We start from the raw sequence: 22268 nt of genomic DNA, 5'->3' as shown, positions 1-22268 counted from the left end.
TGCGTTCATGATCCCTCGGCTGTTAATGAGTGTAAGGTCGAGCAGAATGGCAGCTCACATGGTTGTGTTTTTAAATGGTGCCGTATTTGATATAATGACGGAAGAAAGAAACATAATGGTCTTAAGATTCACTGAAGACCCCTAAGTCCCATGTCTTGTCTCACACCATTATCTTGTATTATTCACAAAAGAAACACTCTGTCTGCTGGTTGAGGGTTTAAGATATTTAAGACCTACAGAAAATTGTGACGTCAAATCTGCATTAACCTTTTCCTGGGGCTTACTTTCTATTTTCTTAATGTAATCCTGCTAACACCTATCTATCTATATATTAATCCTGTTATATTATTTTTTTCCCCCTTCTGCCCTGGAGGGGTTTTGTTTTGTTTTTTCAAAGGAAGGAATTTTTCAGATTTGCAACTTTATCCACTTGGACTCATGGATGCATGATCATGTTTTGATGCTTTAAACTGTTTGCCAGGAAATGACAAACAATACCACTAATATACCACTAACAATATTTAAATAAAGTACACCGTTACCCATAAAGTTGGAATAATTTTGTTTTTGGACACATTCCTCTTTTTATTCCTATTTATATAGATCACATTGTCACAATAATTTCATAAGAAGAGATAAAAAAAATATATATTATATTCCAACTTTATGGGCAACAGTGTATTTGAATTACTAGTATTTGACATTTTTTGCAGTGTTGTATGATGCAAGATACATTATAAAAACCTTTTCTTGGGACTTTAAAGGGGAACTACTGTTTTTTACAACCTGGACATTATTTCTTCACCCATATAACTATAACATATTTTGTGTAATTTGCAGTCAGTCGGGAGATATTTAGACCTGTATATATCCATATAGTGGGAGTGACTGGGGCACTGAAACACAGCCTCTAAATAACGCATTATCTGCCGCGAAACTCGTTCATGTCACCAATATTTTGTTATCGTATGCTAGTGCTATTCCCCGTTGAGTCCGGAGTTACCTGTTATCATCATCCGTGGTCTGTAGATTGACCTACAGACCTACAGCGGCAGATAACGCATTATTTCGGTGCCCCAGTCACTCCCACTATATGGATGTACGCAGATCTAAATATCTCCCGAACAACTGCAAATTACAAAAAAGCTATATGGGTGAGTAAACGATCGTATTTTATGCCAGAAATAAGGTCCAGGTTGTAAAAAACAGTAGTTCCCCTTTAAGTGTGCGCTGAATAGTGTCAGGGCCATTACCCACACATGACTCTGTATGTTCAATGAAAGCATATGATGATTAAATTGAAATCAAATTTAAAATCTGTATGCTTTCATGCTTCTACAATGTGTTGTAAACTGCAGCGCCACTTCAGTATCAGTTTGCTTTTGTACTTCATAGATAAGTTGTGAGTGTGTGGTTGCATTTTTCATTCAGAAAGGTGTATACTGCTCAGTAGCTCAGGTGTGTGGATGGGTGACCTCACATATTTATCAGCTGACATGGTCTGAATCGTTGTCCAGTCTTTTTGTGTTTGTCAGAGAGATACTTCAGCTTCTTCAGAAATGTTATAGAGTATTTAAATAATCATGTTAATAATTAATTATGTGTATGTATCGTGCATAGTGAAGTATTCTAATACATAATGTGACTGTCTTTGTTTCTGGGATTTGCATATTTTTGCAAAAAATTGAGAAAAGAAAGCTGCTGTGCCTCTGGCTAGCTACAAAGCATAAAGTACAAGCCCAGTATTGGTTAATCTTTGCTCGCGTATAAGACTTTGACTGGGCTTTCTCCAACTTGGATTCCTGAACTCCTGCGGCTATGCTCATCCCCAAGGCCCCTCAGGTCCTGTGAAAGAAACCTTTTTAGACATTCTGCCATCGAGGTTGGAGCTGGAGGGGGGATATCTGATGTTTAAGGCGGAGGCTGTTATGGAACGGCCTCCCACACCATATCAAATCTGCTCTCGTTAATGACACTTTAAAAGGGTTTCCCATCCAATTTATTAGTTTGACCTTTCACTCTGCATGGCATGCCTGATAAACACTTTACTGTATGTGTCTTTGCACTGTTACGCTTCATTGATTGTTTTAAGTTTACATCAGGCTCATACAGGAACATATGTTAATACCTGTGACTCAGTCCACCCATGTGCAGAAAATAGTTGCAAACATGAGGTACCACAGATGGCTGTATCTGTATCTATGTGTAACTATGATGACACTATACGCTATCCATTAATAGCACCCTTAATTGATGGAGCTCATTCCTTTTACAAAATCCTTTATTTACCAATTATCCAAGAATAAGTCATTTATTTAATATAATTTCCTGAAGTAGCTTTTTATGAACTATTTCTCCCATCCACATGGGATTTATGATAATATTCTCTTCTTAACTGCTTTGAAAAGGCTACCCTACTATTCTGCTGTACGGCAGACCGGCCCACCACATTCGATAACGCACACCATTACGGTCTTTTCGGTCTCTTGAATGTGTATACCAACTGTGCAACTCTTTAAAACCACGTACCTTAAGCCATGCAATGAGTTAACGGGAATCAGTGAGAGTGGACACTTCCAAAAAGTGTCATTTATTAACACTACAAAAATGTATACTCCTCCGCTCCATCACAGTAATGAATCTTAAAGCAGCGTTCATCTGTTTTTACTGGTCAGTACCCTTTGCTCGACTGGATTTTTGGCAATTTCTTGTGGGCGGTGATGCAAAAAGCTCTGTAACATAGAAGGCTCAGGACGGGCAAAGTAATCTATGTCCTCCTGCTCTCTGCTCTGCTCTCCTCTCCCTCACTAACACTCTCCTCCTCTGGGGATGCTATCTCAACCTAGCTCAACAAAACATGACTTAAGGATGCAGTCAGGTCCAGAATTATTGGATTCCCTGATAAACAGATACGCATCTGCATTGGCATAACACTGGCAATGAACAAAATGATGGCATTTTAAAAAGTGTGATTTTCTTGCATTGTAGCCTACACTGTCTTTAAAAACTTCCCCAAACTATTTTTTTTCCAGGCCTAAAAAGCAGCTTAGCCTTGGCCCACTACTTAAACAATTAACAGCCTAATAACGAAATCAGAATTCTGCCTGCTGACTCACTTTTCATGTTGGTGAGTGATGGCTTTACATTTACAAATATGCCAAGAATTATTGGATTTAATGGTAAAGAGGCACACAGCTGCACTGGCATAACATAGGCAATAGACAAAATGATATAATTTTTAAAAGTGATTTTCTTTCATTTCTGTTCATTGTCCCTAACCGCCTACATAAAAACTGCCTAACACATTTTTCCAGGGCCAAAAATTAGCTTAGCCTTGGGCTAGCCTACTACTCACCCCACAAACAATAATAGTCTAATAAAAATGCTTGTTGGTGAATGGTGGCTTTAAAAGGTGTTCTCATATTCAAGACTATTATATTCTCATCCAGTTAGTGTATACAGTGTCTTATTAATAGCCGCTAGTGGTAAGGAAATTAGCTAATACAAACTAACTTGGCCATAGAACATTAGCAAAAATCATTTTAGTGACGTTTTATCAGATTTATCAAGGGGTTGTGTTGCTTTAGCCTCCTCATTACATAGCCTGAGTGTTCTGAAAGCAGTCCAGCTTACCGCAGGGTCTACTACATGTTCCTGTTCACTGCGAGTGCCACCGCCAGAACCGCCGTCTACACAACCAGCACTGCTGTCAGCTACGGGAGCTGATGAAGGCCCTGCCGTGGCAAACGTGTCAGTAATTTTGGCACATTTGGCAGCGTTAGCTTGAAGAGCAAGTTTATTTTTTTCCCGCCTCCTTTGCGTTTTCTCTCCATTTAAGAAGACAGTTTACCTAACGTTCATCCTACATTGCACTGCACACTGGCGCACTGAGCCAAAGGGAGGAGGTGTTTCATGATGTGAGTGGGCCAGCCCCGTGTCAGCGAAGAAAATAACTAATGGGCCGAAGACCAGCGTGTGTTAAGGGCTAGTGGTTAGGAAACAAACTCTTGCGCTGCTTTGAAGGAATACTCAAGTGAGAGTAATTGTATTGTGTATAAATACAATTAGAAGCTGAAACTCAAGGTGAGGCTAAATGCATGTGATGCTTCAAAAAGTATATGATACGCAAGTGTACTGCAGCATGACTCAAATGTCACTGGAATTTAACATAAAAAGTCAAGACACGAGGAATTTGTGTTTACATGAGGCACAGACAGGGTTCATATAGCAATCAGCCAAACGGTGGTTTTCTCATTACGATGTTATGTTCTAATGGGGAACCTGGCATTTCTGTGGATGTAATTTTAATACCTACTACCACATTAACATTTTCCAGACCAAGGACAAGCCTGTGGCAATGGGAACGCTGTGTTTCTTGTGCTCTGGTATCATATGTCTTCCGGATAAGCGACACACAAAAGGTGAATCATCAGACCACTCCACCGTCTTCCATTGCTCCGTGTTCCAGCTCTCGTGGTCACATGCCCAGTGTTGGCGCAAATGATGGTGAACAGGTCTCAATGCTGACACCTTGACTGATCTGCAGCTATACAGTCAGGCTCTCTGATGGGTTTGTTTTGATTTTTCAGCCTAATGATGGCTTGCTTCACTGATAGTGACAGCTCTTTGGATCTCATATTGAGAGTTGACAGCAACAGATTCCAAATGCAAATAGCACACTTGAAATGAACTCTAGACCTTTTATCTGCTCCTTGTAAATGGGATAATGAGGGAATAACACACACCTGGCCATGGAACAGCTGAGCAGCCAATTGTCCCATTACTTTTGGTCCCTTAAAAAGTGGGAGGCACATATACAAACTGTTGTAATTCCTACACCGTTCACCTGATTTGGATGTAAATACCCTCAAATTAAAGCTGAAAGTCTGCAGTTAAAGCACATCTTGTTCGTTTCATTTCAAATCCATTGTGGTGGTGTATAGAGCCAAAAAGATTAGAATTGTGTCGATGTCGCAATATTTATGGACCTGACTGTATGTGCAGCCCCATGCAATACAAAATGACACCTTTCTATCAGAAACAGTATTAACTTTTTCAGCAGCTTGAGCCAAAGCAGACCACACACTCCTGCCTACACTTCCCATGTGGATCAGTGAGTCATGGCTGCCCGTGACCCTGTTGCTGGTTCACTGATTTTCCTTCCTTTGGCCTTTTGATTGATACTGACCACTGCACACTGGGAACACCTCGTAAGTGCTGCAGCTTTGGAGAAGCTCTGACCCAGTCATCTAGCCATCACAATTTGACACTTGTCAAAGTCACTGAAATCCTTCCACTTGCACATTTTTCCTGCATCCCTCACATCCTCTATGAGGATAAAATGTTCACATACCGCTGAATATATATCCTATTCATTGACGGGTGCCGTGATAGATGAGATGATCAGTGTTATTCACCTCTGATTGTGATTATGATGAGTCGTAAAGTTGATTACTATCTGTGTAGTTCCTATAATTGTTGGAGAAAGTTCCCTTTTTTGTGTATCTGCACTGAACTATGATTTTAGGATCTTTTTCAACTTAACTGTCTGTACTTTCAAAGCACAAGAGGAGTCTTGAGTGACTGGAACAAGTGACTGGTGTTGAACACTGGTTATCAGTACCAACCACCAGCCGGTTATCACGTCACTTCAGCAGTCCTGTTGGCGGTGCGAACGCAAACAGAAGAAAGGCCGTGGAAGTACAATATATAATTCCTTGTGAGAGCTCAACAGTGGGTAGTTATCCTCAGGGAGTCCCAAGTACTGTTTGGTCTGAAGGTGTCTATAGCAACAGTCCACCCCCTCTGTAATCAATAGCATCAGTGCAAACAGCATTTTTTAAATAACATTCACTGCAGGAATTCTGTAGAAACAAAACAGAGATCAACAAGCATACATTTACATCGCTGAATTAACGGGGGTTGTCAGGGCAGGTATTTGTCATGGTTTTCTGCATCTGTACAGGTGCTGTGGTGGGTTTCTGTAAACTGTGTTTTTGTGTGTGTGTGTGTGTGTGTGGCGGGGTAGGAGGGGGGATAATAGATTAATCATGTTTTGCTGGTCTAATTGCAATCATTAGATATATCCAATTACACTGACAAGATATCATCTACTGCATCGCTGCCGATACAAGCAAATGTGGAAAATAATTAGACAGGCTGAGCTGGAATGGACTGGAAAGGCTTGTGAACAGTGAATGGTAACCTTCGAACCTTTGATTCATTCATTAAATAACTTCTTGCCTGATTTTCTGTCACCAAGTGAGGCTGCGCTTGATTTTAATCCTCTTGCCCATTTGGTTTTACATCATATTTCGTCTCTGCTAACATCTGCAAACTCTTGTTGAGAGCTTATTTCAAATATATCTGTTGCAGATATAATTATTGCAAAAATAATAATATCAGGAGAAGTCCTAAAACCACACAAACACAGTGTGGTTAAAATAGAAGGACTTCAAATGTTTAAACGTACCGGCGAGTTGCCGGTTTCATCTGGCATTCAGTCGTCGTGGAAACTAGGCATGGCAAATGTGTGCGTGAAATTTATTCCGAAGCTATATTCTGAGGGTTGATTAGAAGAGATAAGGTATGCACTTATTCCATATAGCAGCAATGACAACTGAGGACACATATGAGAAGATTCTTCCAAGGTCACTTATTCTGCCTCACAGCACTGCTACTCGTGTGGAAATGAGTTCATCTCACATTGCACTACAGAGCGACCTTATCTACAAGGGGCTTAGGGAAAACACCACATTTAAGCCTGACCTTCTAACTGGAATCAATACGTCAGCTTTAATAGCAGCAGAAACACTGGCTGTGGGCAAACCCTCGACTAACGCCGGTAATATTGCACAATATTTCTCAGCTGCATTAAATCCTAATTACCACTAAGCTTTTGACAGAGAGATGCACACAAATGCCTTTTACGTGTCGGTACCTTAACTAACACAGATACTGCAGTTAGTATGGAAAGCAGCATTCAGTGAGCACTGATTCAGTAATTAGGTTTAGATTTACCTGACTCGCGTACGAGGCATTTTGAAATAATCTTCATTAAAGCTCATTTGAATTCCACGAGTGTAATTGACAAGGCTGGCCAACTAGCTGCCATTCATCAAGGATGCACCGCGTTAACAAATTAGTATTTTATTTCCTCCTGTGAATACCTTTGGACTGTCAAGAGCAGCCGTCTCACTTCTGCAGAATGAGGTAATTTGCCATTTCAGGGATAATACATTTGTTGGATTTACAACTAGACATTTAAGTGAGCAGCAGTTTCCCATCCATTTTATACAGGAGGAGGTTTTTATAATGAAAACACAATCAAAAGCAGTGCGCAAGCAGTTTATGCACCAGTTTCATGCATTATTGTAGTAAACCTTGACAGATTGGTCAAACCTCTCTTGCAGTCAGCCCCTTGAGTATTTAATTGACATACAGGCTGTTGGGTGTTTTATGTATATCAGCTTATGTGTTTATATGTTGTGATTGATGTTTATAGATTATATGATTATCAGCTAGTGCCATAAGTAGGTTAATGACCCCACAACCTGAAATGCTTTAGATCTCATAGCGACTTGGAATTTATTTATAGTCATATTATTTACGTCTTTGTCAGAATTAAATTAGGTCTGAGAACAAGTTAAGCTTCTTAAAACCTGTTTTCACAGAATTAGTATTAGCTAGTGACCTTTAGTGATTTCAAAATTACCCTCCTATAACTACGTTGTGTCTGTGTTTGACTCGAATCTACTGACAATATTCCCAGAGATAATTTCCACTCCACTACATGTCAGAGGTCCCGTACCTTTTACTCCAGTACCTTCATTTGCCAGCTTAGTTACTTCGCAGATTCAGGTAAATAATAACAAATATATTTAAAAAAAAATACAACATGGTGTGATAAGGCCAATCAATTCTCGAACCGGCGGGAGTAAGTGAATCAGCTCCAGCTTAACTGGTGTGATGAACACATGAATGCTTTTGTAGCTTTGTTCTTCTGATGGTTTAGCTTGTTATTTCTGTGACTGACCCTCTGTGCTGTTCAGCGACGTCCTCTTGAACTTGCAGCCAATCAGCTTTCCAAACTTTAATTTGTAATTGCCTTCTCATCCTCAGCCTCTGCAATTATTACAAATCACTACAGGTCCCCAAGTAATTCTAGTGCTGTGCAAATAATGCTTTAGTACAGAGTTTGGTAATTATATGTACGTATTCAATTTTGTATTAGCAAACTCTAGACAAGTTTTCACAACTATTTCACAACTAATTGATCCTGTCAGCTAGGCCAGATTCACTCCTCCTGCCCCTTGTCTTTCCCATCTCTGATATTGCCCGCATCTGCAACTCAATCAGACGTATTTTTCCCTGCCTACATACATTACCTGTTGCTTGGTAGCATCCATTTGAGTCATGTCGGCCATCACAATATTGTTGCTATAGTGGTTCATATAAAAAAACAAAAAAGAGAGGTAAAAATATAAATGAATTCATTATTCAGGGGCAGCCTGGCATAATCAAATTCAATTCTTATCAGAATATGAGTCTGGTAGCGCACCATTTGGATTTCAAGCAATACAGAGGAAAAAATGCACATAAGTCTTCAGCTTCCTTCAGTAGAGAGATAGAGTCTGGTGAGAAACACAGAGACTGGATGCATTCAGTTTCATTTACTGTTTTATTGCAGGAAGAGAGAAGGTAAGAGATGGTGAGAGACTCAGAGCCTGATGTGTCTGTTTACTTTTACAGAGAATTACCAATACTTGTAGGTTCATCTTAGCAGAGGAAGTGCAACAGTTCAACAGTGCCACATATAGAGTTGTTTTTCTCTTGAGATGGTTACTAGGTGTTAATCAAGTCCTCTTATCTTGTCTACCCTGACAGTTTTGCCACGTGCACGGAAGCCATAACACATACCCTTCTCTGTATGTGGCCACAGAACTACACTTATCTAAAAGAGAATACAAAGGATATATGAGGTTATATAGGTAATTAATTCATTTCCATCACATTTGTCCTACAGTCAGAGACATTTGGGTGTAAACAAATTCAACTCCACAGTGCACAGGCGATGTGCCAAGCGATTGCTTTTATTCTTCTGTCCATCACGACATAAAGGCTGCCCAAACTATTCAATCGGCCTGGTAGATCTTTGCCAGAGCATAGCTGGTTTCCAGCTGAGCAGTTCCAGATCGACCTTCTGCCACAAATAATTTGTGGGAGGGGAAGTTGGTCTGGCTTTCAGGATATGCTGAGGGACAATCGAAGAAGGAATGCTATGTACAAAACCTAAACCAGAACAGGGAAGGAAATCTTGTGGATCCTAGAGCAGAATCTGCCAGTACAAACATGACTGACCCTATAGCCTTCTGCAACGGTGCTGAAGTCACTTTACAGAAATATGGGTGTATTTCCTGGGTTTTATCCGTCAGCCGTACACGTTGAGTGTCAACATCACAACATATGTGATTGGTATCTCTCAGAGGCTGTTGAACAAGAAGGAATTACTAGACTGCAAGCAATCAAAAGCACTAACACTGCGTTGGAGGTAAAATCACTGAATACACAACACAGATGGAGCACAAACACCACGGGGACACTGTGTTATTATTCCACACCACAAACAGCTTCTATGTTCTCAAAAGACATGAACGCAGATGGAAAAAAACATCAAAAGCAATTGTTTGTATTGCTGTATCTCTGGTTTATAACCTTTTAAGGTTTACCGCACTTATTGAAAGTAAAGTCTCTCTCTGAGGCCAGCAGTTAGGCGACGACAAGTCCTTTCAGTGTGTGAGACGCCGCTCTTCAGCCTCCTGTAAGGGTTTACAGACAAAACATATCACTTTATAAAATACGATGCGGTGCAGCAGATTGGACTATCCAACTGTAGTTAACCTAAGCCCATGCCCATCAGCTGTAGCATTAAAATGCTGCTTTTGTTTACGGATATCAGTAATTATATGTACCCTTAATTCTTGTCTTTTCTCTGTTGCTGTTTAATTAGTTGTTTCGTTATTAAGATAATCTAGAAAAGTGCTGTATAAAACTAAAAATAATGCATCTGCTTTTAGTGCTACACCGTAAGCAGTAACTAAGAAGATCCAGTATATCCAGGAAACATTTACCGCACTCTGATTGAACGAAAACACAATTTCCTTACACAACAGTTGCATAACTATAATGGATATGCTAATATACAGTAAATGTATAGTGTCCAATTACCAAAGAGAATGAAGTGACTCTAGGAACAGAGGATGTAAACAACATTTTCAAATGGTGTTTTTCCTCCACCACTGATGCATTTGCCATAAAAGGGAGATCTCAGAATAAAGTAAAATAAGAAACACAATAACCAACACAACAAACATAACATTTTTTAAAACAGACAAAAAGAAAATAAAGCAAAACAACGATTTTGCAGTTTCTAAAGATGTTCAGCTGTGTGGATTTTCTATATATTTGAGTGAGATTGAGTACACTGAACTCAGCAATACACTACTTGCAAGAGAAGGTTGTCCTATCCCAGCTGTCATTGGCGGGGTACACCCTGGACAGGTCGCCAGTCTATTGCAGGGCTAACACACAGAGAGACAGACAACCATTCACACTTACACCTACAGCCAAAGTAGAATCCACTACTGAAACCACTGTGCCGCCAAGCAGAGAGCATGACAGTTTCAATTCTTTGAAGCTGAATGGTCAAAGGACAAAAAGCTATAACCTTACATAGTCAAGTCAAGTCAAGTCACGTTTATTTATATAGCACACTTAAACGCAATGTAATTGACCCAAGGTGCTCACAGAAATAAAATATATACAGTAATAAAAACAAAAATATAAATGACAAAAAAAGTAAATAAAACATAAATAAATGGAAATACAAAATAATAATAATAATAATAATAATAATAATAATAATAAACAGATTATGATTGTAGATAAAAGAACATATGGTTACTGAAACTAATACTACTAGAGAAAGATGTACAGTAAAGTTAAAGATGCCAGTTAATATAATACTGAAAAGAAATAGAAATAAGATAAATAAACAAACAAGGGGAGAAATTAATGGACATTATAGGCCAAAGAAAATAGATGGGTCTTTAAATTTGATTTAAAACTAGTGATGGTGGGACAGGACTTAATTTCTATAGGGAGATTATTCCAGAGTCTAGGGGCAGCAACAGAAAAAGCCCTATCCCCTTTAGTTTTTAGGATTGCATTTGATTGCATAACATGTGTATGGTGTAGGTACACTCCAAGTAACATTTAACATCTCTGTTTATAGCCATTAAAAAAAAAATAATAATCCCCTGCCAATCATGTGAACTGGCTGAGTTAAAAGACTGCAGAGCATAAAAGGATGGAGGCTAATGGATGACATTTTGATGTTGGGACAATAGCAGTCGCCCTTTGTGTTTGACTGAAGACAGTGGAGACGGCACTGAATGACACGCTTAAGTTAAATATCTCCGTGCTGCTAGGCAGCTATGTATGGAATCTCAGTAGTGCCACAAAAAAAGAAAAACTGTCCAGTCCCTCATGAATTATCCATTTCCCTATACCCCTTTTGCCTTTGCTTTTTCCTAATGAACCAAGCTGTCAGTCAAATGGTCTTCCAGGTCAGACTGACAGTCCGTTCCTAGACTCATGAATCTGATATTGAGCTGAGGTTCTGTGGCGCAGGCAACCGAAGGCGGAAGCAGCACTGGCGTAGGTAATACTTGTGGCATTCAGAGGCACAGCTTGTCAACAGGCAACGCTTGGGGTCCCCGGCTGGTAGGGGGCCCCCTAGAGGGCAGACAAACTTTAAACTACAGTAGTCACAATGTGCAAAGTCTCTAGCGACAATAGGAGTCCTTCCTAAGGGGTCCCACCTGACACAACTATGCACACTCATTCCTATTACTGTACATGTGTGCACAGCACTTTAAACTTGTTGAGTATATGACAAAATGCAAAATGATCTCTCTGGGAGTAAATAAGAAAGAAAGAGGAGGAAGTGCCATCACATTATTTAGTTTGTTTGTTTTGATGCTTAACATTAATTTACTCAGCTAACACAGCAGTATGTCCAACTCTGTTGTCCTTGACGAAGTCTAATGCATGCGCTGCCAGCGGGAGTCATGACATCTCCACCAATCGCCTTGTTAGCTTAGCTAGGAGGCTGAATGTGAATAAGCTAGAAGTTCAAGTATTAACACTTAACAAGAAGCCAGGTACTGTCACGGAAATGCACTTTTTACCGGTAGTTTTCCCGGAAACCGGAATACGTAGGAACACCTTTGGAGGGAACGGAAAAGACAATACAAAATAGAAAATGAAAAAGGAAATCTTTTCAAATTCATTATTTTTTTATTTGTGTTTATATTTCCAGATGTATGTATTTGATGTATTTCCTTATTCTTTTACAGATGTTATCTTTTTTTCATGTGGACCGTCACTAATCTTTGTTCAGATGTTAAATAACCGGTATTGAAAGAAGTGTTTCTATTACACCTCTGTAACTAAGTCCAGTCACGTACAAAAATTAATCATCAGCAATTAATCATTTTCATTCGAAAAACATTATTCTACTTTTATATATAGGTGGTACTTTTCTTTCTGATGTTAACTCCAGGTGCTGACATCTCTTATTAGAATTTCCTCAGCAGGGGTCAAATAAATGTTAAATAATAGTTTTTGCATCATGTCTGGTTACACCCAGTAACACCAAAAATCAAAGAAGAAGAAGAAGAAGAAGAAGAGGATCCATGTGCAATTTTTTAAAAAACGTCTAGGCTTCTTAACTAATTCAAGTAGAAAACCCAAGATAATTGGCTGCGCCTTAGTGTTACAAATTAGTCAAATTATACTGATGGCCCCAAAACGTTATTGATGTAATTAAATTGGATCTAGACAGAACTTACAGCGATAATTAACTGACAGTGAAGTAAGTGAAGTTCTCTGTCTCCACCAGTTCAGTTCATTTCTTTCCTGATATAGCCATATTAAGAAACAGCATTACAAACACATTTAAGAAATAAATCACATCCATGCAGGCTTTTCGGGGATTTGTCACAAATGGGATCTTAATGAATTAGTGTTTTCCAGAGACAGCATAGGCAATGGAGACAGGGATAGTCATAATGAACTGTAGCAGTCAACTGAGCCATTATCCAGTGGGGAAAATTTAATTTATATGTGTGAGACAGATATTTATACTGTATGATCATATAGATCTTGTGAAATTATCATCTGGAATTCTGGATATTGTAATAATGTATCTTAAAATGTGGGTCTTCATGATCCCAAAGGAGAGCTACATGTATGTGAGAAACTATTTATTTAACATTTTATGCCTGACCAATCAGGCATAACATTATGACCACCTTATTGTGTAGGCCTCCCTTGTGCCTCCAAACCAGCTATGACTCATCAGAGAATAGACATGGGCCTTCTGAGGGTGTCCTGTGGTGTCTGGCACCAGATTGTTGTTAGTAAGGGCCTTTGGGTCCTATGGGTTGAGGGGAGGGTCCTCTATGGATCAGGCTTGTTCAAGTGCATCCCACAGATACTTGATCAGTTTGGGATCTAGTGAATTTGGAGGCCAGGTCAACACCTTGTGCTGTTTTTCATGTTTTTTTTTTTGTTTTTTTTTTAGTTGTTCCTAAACTGTTTTTGTTTCCTGCTGGGGATGGCTGCTGCCATCAAGGAGTGTCATTGCTATGAGGTGGGGGGTGCCTGGTCTGGTCTAGGTCCAAACGTTTCCCAGCAGAAGATTGTATTGTCACAAGATGGTCAATGTAATTTAGGTCTTTTGTCATAATGTTATGGCTGATCAATGTAAAGCAAAAAGGTGTGTAAATCAATAGTTAAGATAGGCAGCATGATAACTGTTGAATGTGCGACTGTACTAGTATTTATTGTAAAGGTAGACAACCTCATCTACTTAAAGACTGAGCCCAGAATAATTTCAAAAGCTATAAACAGCCCTGTTCGCAGCCCTTGCATTTGAGACCCTCTGCAGTTTGAGCGACTTTGAAAAGGGCCAAATTGTGATGACTAGATTACTGAGCCAGAGCATCTCGAAAACAGCAGTCTACTCCAAATCCCAGTCTACAGTGGTCAGAACCTATGAAAAGTGGTAAATAGAAAGAAAAGTGGTGAATCAGGGACAGGATCATGGACAATCAAGGTTTCCTGATGCACATGGGGAGTGAAGGCTGGCAACAGTGTTTTGCTCCAACAGACGAGCTACTGTAGCTCAACTTGATGAAATTGTTTTTGATTGTTCTGGGGAAGGCACCAGAACATACTGTTCTTTTTAGTTTGTTGTGTATGGGGTTGTGTAGCCACAGACCAGTCAGAGTGCCCCTTCCACAATGGGTATGAAAGCATCAGAGCTGGACCACGGAACAATGCATGAAAGTGGTCTGGTCTGATGGGCCACGTTTTCTTGGGATGCAGGGCATGTGTGCTGCTTACCCGGAGAGTGCAAGGCAGCAAGATGCACTATGGGAAGAAGGCAAGCCGTCAGAGGCAGTGTGAGGCAGCAAGTATCATGAAAAGAGACCCAGTATGATAATGTTACACAACAACAGACAACTAGCTGTAACTTGCGTTACAAGTAATGCGGCAACAGTCACATAAAGCCACGATTCATCTGTGGAGCAGCCTTCTCACCACAACAGGATATTTACAACACCTGGGTTACAAAGAGGGCACACAACATCTTCAAGCACCACACCCACCCACAGCGCACACTGTTCACACTTCTGCCGTCTGGCAGACGCTACAGGAGTGTAAAATCAAGGACAACCAGGCTAAAAAACTGTTTCTATCCACACTGAATCACTGATTGACTGCAATTTTTAACATCTGAACACATATCATCTTATTGCCGCATCTGCACAAATTGGTGACAATGTGACATTTGCACATATTTTTTGCATGTTTGTACAACCTAAACAATATTTGCACATTCTAATGTCTTACCACTGTGACAGCTAATAGACCCTCATACTCTGACTACACTCTACCCAGTTGTACATAGTACTTACATGTTCACACATGTTTTCAGTTGAACCAGTAACTGCAACCTAACAAATCTCAACCTTAAGGAGCTCCTGCACATTCCCCAGAGGACATCTAATCAGGTGTCATCAGTTTGAAGGTTGCTGGACGTTTAAGTGATATATCTCCTCGACCATAAATTATTTCTCCTCTTAGTCAGGAACGTGCCTCATATCAGTGAGAGTACTTGATCACTTTGCCACTTTGGATTTGCTGCACTGAAAATGAAATGTGATGCGTGTATTGAATTGATCGTGAGTAGTCCAATTACTTTTAATTTGTATGAAAGTAGTTGTCTTGACATTCAAAGGTGCTTAACTGATAAATGAAAACCATCTGTTCATGATCACAGTGGAATATCTATTCACTTTAGAGCCAACAGACATTGCCAGATGTGATTAGTCTATTAGGGCCCCAGGCAAGTATTCAGACGGATCTTTTTCAGTCAGCATTCATCACCATCCATTATTCTATAAATAATCTGACACGAACAAAATAAATTGTGAAATGTAAACGTTTTATCATGATCAGCACTTTAAAGGGGATTATTATCTGCATGTGCTGATGCTTTTATCATCCTGGTCATGACAGCACTGGTTCTTGGCCCGCTGCAGGTGGAACCCTGAACTTATGTGATGACCAAAAAAGAAACATGGTGTATCCTGTCACAAGGAATCTTTAGAGTGCACTGCATATACATTAAAGCTTAGTAATGATCCTGGCTTAGGGTTAGGAAAGAAAGTCAAGTGATATAGTATATGATACTTATCATAGTAACATGTTAATATATTCAATTTAAAATGTTTTCACATTATGGAATTTAACTTTTGAATGTTCACCTTCTAAGTATAGGTTTCAACATTGTTTATTGCTTACGTTTCCATTGATAGGGATAATGAAATTTGATTCAGAGGACTAAGCATCTATCTATCTATCTATCTATCTATCTATCTATCTATCTATCTATCTATCTATCTATCTATCTATTTTTTCACTTTTTCACAGGGCTGAGTGTTCAGAGTGTCTGGAGGGGGCCCCTTAGGGAGGCTGCATATTGCAGCCAGCCCTCAGGGCCCTCTACTGGCCTGGGGCCCCCTGGTAGTTTGTAGGACAAGGTGAATTTTCCATAATAATAATCAACTAGGATAATAATCTAGGAGTGATGCTGTTCATATGTCTTGGTGGCCTGGTGCTGAAAACTAACATGGTACTTAACATCCAACGCGACCCTCAAGTGGTCAAGTGGTTACAGAAAATGAATGAATGAATGTCCATGTAATCAATGTTGTTTGTGCTTACTGTGCTGTTCTTTAGTTTAATGTTGACAAAACATCACCATCTACTGGAGTGTTTGTATGTCTGCACCCTCCTCAGGCCACAACCTGATCCAAGTAGATGATTCCTGAACAACAACACTAGAAAAGGTCCATTGGTTGTTTTCTTTTTTCTTTTTTTTTAACTCTTTGACAAAGGTTTGATGTTGTCAGAGTTTGTTTTTGGGTTACTGTTATTAGACAATATTGTCAGCTCTGTACTTGCCTGATGTTGCCCTGTGGTTTCACAGGCAAATTTTAGGGAAACAAGTCTTCTGTACTTGCCCTGCTGTAAATTGTTATGTGATTTTATTTGGTTTTACTTTAGCAAATGATACCACATTACTGTCCCCCTAATGACCCCAAATTACTCATAAAGCCTTAGAAGAGACGTCATGTAAATTTACGTCCACTAAATTTTCATTTTCAACATACACAAATGACTGTGTGACTGTTGCCTATTTGCTCATATTACATGAGCTAAAAACCCTCAACAAAGTAAAATGCAGCCAAAAACAACAACAGCAACACCTGAATAAACAACAATGCACATTGCACTCTACATTGCACTCTGCCCAGAGAAAACTGGGTTGTAGCAACAATGCAAGATTACTTACCGTGACTGGCTATAAAATATCTTGTTATTTCATGTTATCTTATCTAATCTTATCTCATGTCATCTTTAAAAACTATTATGGATATTGCAGTAATATTCAGCTGTAGTAATGTAAGGATTTGCCATAATTTGACTTGATGGGCTACATAAATAGTGAGTTTACTGTGACTAAAGCTAGACTAAAAGCTAAAGCAAGGTGTGATCTCAATCTTTTTTTTTTTTAAGTGAAAATTGTCTACAGACAAGGACACAGGTGTTTATTGAGATTGGGATGTCTACAAGAGTCCTTCCCAGGATGTTGTGTTTAAATCTTACCACCCTACCAACAAATGTCACCCTTAAAATAATAATAAAACAATTAACAAATGGGCAACTTAAACTAAACTAAAACGAAACTATTTGGAACAATAAAAAACATAAAATAAAATTTACTGTAAGGAAGCAAAGAGTTACCATAGTAACAACAGAGAACGTCTAATATGGGGAGAAGTTCCACTCTCACTAAACTTCCGGGTTCTGAACTGTTGCAGTTCCACTCTGATTCCATATGAGGGCGCTCTCAGGACGAGTGCAGAATGAATGGCGGCCTATGGAGCAGTACCCCTCAAAATCCACTTTTCTCAGGATATAATTTTTTGTGCAGTAATTTGAATACTGAATTTGAAAGGAGATGCAAAGAAATTACACACTGCTGGGTGTTAGATTTTTTAGAGTCACTTATTTTGCTTTAAAAAGTATTTTAAAATGTCAATGACGTCATACACATCGTACGACCAGATACTGCTTTACGGCAATCCTTCAGTCACCGCTTTGGTGCTTTCGCGCTCTGCACTTTCTTTTCTCTCGAGGCATGGACAACACAGCTGACACGGGTAAATAATCGTGCTAGAAGAGTTTCTGTTTCGTTGTTTTAAAAAACCGGGCCGAAAAAAAAACTTGGGCGAAAAAGTCCGTCTTAACATTCTGGTCCCGCTTCGGATGCCACGATGCCGTCAAGCGGGATCTGGTCGTAATCAGTCCTTCACTGACCAATCAGCGTTCATTAGCACAATGCTAGCGTGTTATGGGCAACAACAACTCAACCTGTAAGAAAACGAAATGACATAAGTTCTCGTTCATTCAACTTTTGACCTATAACCCATGTTGAACTTGCAAAACCTACAATCAAATCTGAGATTTCTCAACGACAATCGGGTGAAAGAGACACATTTAGCCGTTTAGCTCCATAGAGTCCCATTCATGTTGCACTCATGGCGATCGCCCCCAGTGGAAATCTGGTGGAACTGCAACCAAAATTCGTTACAATGGGACTTAATAGAGAGTGGGAAGGCTCTCCGTAGACGGGCTCTGGTAACAAGCAGTAACGCGTTGGTCCGCCTACCAAATGCGCCCGGCTTTTTGTCCGCTTCCGAAAGCTGTCCGTTCTGAAACACGGACGTGTTCCTCAGCTGTCATGTCTCCACGGAAGCTTGTGGGTGATTAGCTTATTGCAAACGTGGGGCGAAAAAAGAAGTTTGAACATTCAAATAAGTTTTACTCCACGCTATGTTTACAACAGCTGGTGACGCAGTTTAAACTGAAGACGAGCAGCTGACACTCTGCTAACGACTTTCTTCGTCTTGCTACGCGGTTGAAACTTCGCCTTAGCTAACCAAGAACAGCCTGTTCTTGCTCGGTTTAACCATGGTGGACGCATTTGTAAAACTGACTAATCAGAGTCAGGGAAGGGACCGACTGTTCAGGTGAGTTGTGTAGCTCATTTATGACCTGGTCGCATGTGCTTATTTTATTGATAGAAACTCTTTGCTGAGCGTGGTTAGTTTACGTCTACCTCCTCTCTGTCTTATTTTTTGCATTTTGCAGGGCGACCCAGTATGCATGTGCTCTGTCCGTGTATTTACTGCGAAACAACTCCGAGAGAAAGGACCTTGTGGCAAAACTTAAAAGTCTGGAAAACAACATGAGCTCCGGACGAAAATGTGAGTATTGATAAAATATCTTTCAGTAGCGTGGATTTAGTTTTTAAAAGTCTTGGCTGCAAACAATGATTGCTTTTATTTCCATAATTTCTCTGGCTTGTGTTAACTACAGCATAAAGTGTCAAAGTGCCTCATATAACTTTCAGACAAAAGGACAAAAAAATATTTTATATTATCTGACACAATAAGAAGCAGGGAGCCCATATTCGCCTGATTAAGGATTTAAACTAACAGTTAAACTCTCAGATGTTCTTTCTTGGCCTTCCCAAGCCCTCAGTGAACAAGATAACATCTCATCAGCTGGGTCAGGATGAGCTCCTGGCTGTCTACGCTTCAAGGCGAATGAGACAAGAGTTGAGTCACAGCAAACAGAAGGAAACACTGTTTGACTTTGTCAGTTGTTCAGTAATCGCTCTAAACTCTTTTTTGAAAACATTTTAAATGGCTGCATATTTTTTTTTTTTTAAAAATGGGTGCACACTCCATAACACTAGCTATTTTCGGTCGTGAAAAGTGTTAAAGTTTGAGCAAACTAAATGTTTTTGTGTATTACTATCACTATGGCACCAGTGTTTACCCTCGGTTTAATCAGTAGATGACAGCCTAAGGAGTAACCACACACATTAAATATATGGCAGTAGCCGAGTGAAAAGCTTGTTTTTTGCCGTTATCTTGCCGTAGGTTCATATTTATCTCATAAAAGCAATTGCTTTTTATTTCGTTTGCAAAGATCTTAATATAACAATGCTATACATAATAAATACTGATTTAAATAAGAGTTAATTAGATAAATAATGAAACTTAACATCTATTTCAATACATGCATGCATACAGCTATTTGATAAAGATATATTATGACCCTGAAGATACTCAACCTTATACACAACATGGTTATCTTCTTTGTTCTTACCCAAAACATGAACAACAAAAATAAATGTACCACACTTTATTTGCTATATAATAAAAGTGTACCAGATCACATTTCTTTCTGCTTTTTAAGAGTTCATGGAAATTCTTGCGTGTTGAAAAAAAAAATGGGCACCTTTGTTTTGGTGTCTGTGTCCCTTCAGCCCATTGGCTTGGACAAGATTGTTTGTGGCCATGTTGAAGTCTGTTGCTTTTTGACTGAACTGTGTCCTGACGTATGGACACTGACTGTGGCTGTAACAGTCACAGCTCTTACACCCGCTTATGCACCTAATATGTGGGTTTACTTTTGAATGTGAGGGGGAATTTGAAACTTTCTGAACTTTGACACTTGGTGGCTTTTGTATGAGTTTAAATTATAAGAGGCCGACTTGATACGAGCTTGGCATTGAAATGAAGGACGCGGCAATGCCTCGGAGCAGTGTCAGGCGCAAAAGACCTTGTGCCTCTTAATATGGCCGCAGAAGAGCTGTGTAAAGGCCAAGAATGGGCCTCAGAGAACCAGGCCAGGCTCTGTTGGTGCTCCACTTAATTATCTCTTTACTACGTCAGAGCTACTGCCATGGGGCTCCACTGCCTCTATGCCTAGCCTGCCTGGCGTGATAATTGTGGGTGAAGGAGACATTTATATCGCCCAATCGTTCAGAAACTAAAGTTTGAAAAGAGGAGCTTAATCCAGAATTGGTGTGATTTCTTTGTAAACACATGGAGGGAATGAAGACCTTGACCTCTTTCTCTCAGTGTGGCAAATATGATAAGGTCATGTTGCTTAACTATATTTTATTGTCATGTGTGGAGTGCTGCCATGAAATGTTGAGCTGACATTTCATATTAAATTGATTGCTGCTCTAATACCCTTTTATTTTTTTCCTCCTTTGTCAGTGTTCAGGCTGGGAAACGCAGCAAATTCCATTGAGGCTGCTAAGCGAACCATGCAACTCTCTGACCGAGTGCTGTGCCTGTGCCTTACCGCGGCCAACATCAACCGCACCCTCTACTTTATCTGTGACAATGTACTTTGGGCCAAAAGTGTCGGTCTTATCCGCAGTATTGACAAGGAACGCTGGAGCTTAAACTCCTCTCGCTGGTACTTCTTCTCGCTCGTTATGAGTCTGACCAGAGACGTTTATGTACTCATCCAGCTGATGGCACAGAGAGCAAGAGAGAAACACTTTAAACAGAAAATGGATCAGCATCTCTCAGAGAATCCTGAAGTAGCTGAAGTTGTTATTCCTCAGCTGGATGCTTTCCTGTTTCTGCTTTTGGAAACCTTGAAATCTCATCCGGCTGTCGGTTTAGACACTCTGAAAAATGTGTGTGATCTTTTCATCCCCTTAGACAAGCTGGGTATATACCGCTCAAATGCAGGAGTGGTCGGATTCTGTGGTCTGATATCCTCACTGATTGGGATTGTAACCCTCACACATCCCACACTAAGAATCAAACCGTGATAACGAGGGTGGAGATAATCCTAACTGTGACTAACAGATTAAACAAGCACGTCATGTAGCTGGTGCTGTAATCGTGCACCAAGGTTAACCTGGTGCACAAAGAGACGATGTTATTCTAAGGTTTAAATACAGATGTTTTCTTACATTTTACACCATACTCAATCCAGGAATACGTGATAAATAAGTTTCTAGAATGACTGGATGTGATTGTTTTGTAGAAGACTTTTTTGGATTAGGCTTAAAAGGGAGCAAATAAAGTTTATACAGTTCCCTTTTGTATATTTTTTAGACGATCCAAAGCTAGACTTTTTAGCATTCCTGTCCTCTACGATGCACATTCAACAAATTCTGTAATTACTGTTCTTGCAAAATAAGGGCTCCTCACTAATGCAAGCTTTTGCATCCGTTTTTGAAAAAGTGAAGTCATTCTGGGTGGTGGCTGTCACGTTTTAATGTCTTCTCTGCTATTTATATCATGATGAAATGCTGCTGAAAGTTTGGCCGACATAAGTGTTGAATAACCTGCTTCCCAGCTAAATGTGCAATCAGTTTGGAGGTTTCAGGGTTTCATTTATAAAATGTGTCCCTTTAAACCATGGACGCTATAGAACTTGAGAATAAATAAAACTATGCAAATCATGTTAATATTTAAAGGAGCACGGGCATCTTAAATAATGTGTTGGAATATACTGCCTAGACACTGAACGCTCATGTTTTTATCTTTGTGACCGAGAGTAAAGTTTACCCAAGAACATCCATCTTCCCCTAGCAAAGGAGAAGTTTGGTCCTCAAAGATGTGCACATATGTGACGTTCATGGACCTCCTCTTCTGAGAAATGGATATTTATACTGAAAGTTTAATAAAACGCTATACTGGATTAAAAATGCTTTTTAAATCTATCTATTTTGTGGTTTGATTATG

The 22268-nt window shown here is 39.6% G+C and overlaps 1 protein-coding gene across 1 annotated transcript; it reads left to right on the top strand.

Annotated features, from left to right (window-relative positions):
• The first annotated feature begins 18416 nt into the window (after positions 1–18416).
• pex11a (peroxisomal biogenesis factor 11 alpha) lies at positions 18417–22244 on the top strand. The gene is made up of 3 exons (XM_084555110.1): positions 18417–18731; positions 18853–18968; positions 20778–22244. The coding sequence occupies exons 1-3, from the start codon at positions 18673–18675 to the stop codon at positions 21344–21346; spliced, it is 744 nt and encodes a 247-aa protein (XP_084411236.1). The 5' UTR covers positions 18417–18672; the 3' UTR covers positions 21347–22244.
• Positions 22245–22268: the final 24 nt, after the last annotated feature.

Source organism: Chelon labrosus (assembly GCF_963514085.1).
Source record: "Chelon labrosus genome assembly, chromosome: 11".
NCBI lineage: Eukaryota > Metazoa > Chordata > Actinopteri > Mugiliformes > Mugilidae > Chelon > Chelon labrosus.
The sequence above is the reverse complement of the archived record's forward strand: the minus strand, read 5'-3'. Positions and strand labels throughout refer to the sequence as shown.

What these genes read in the sequence shown, in the direction of transcription:
- pex11a (XM_084555110.1), top strand. Translation starts at nt 18,673, where the DNA reads ATGGTGGACGCATTTGTAAAACTGACTAATCAGAGTCAGGGAAGGGAC. An exon ending in GGAAGGGACCGACTGTTCAG is followed by an intron (nt 18,732 to 18,852) that starts GTGAGTTGTGTA and finishes TGCATTTTGCAG; the next exon opens with GGCGACCCAGTATGCATGTG. An exon ending in CATGAGCTCCGGACGAAAAT is followed by an intron (nt 18,969 to 20,777) that starts GTGAGTATTGAT and finishes CTCCTTTGTCAG; the next exon opens with TGTTCAGGCTGGGAAACGCA.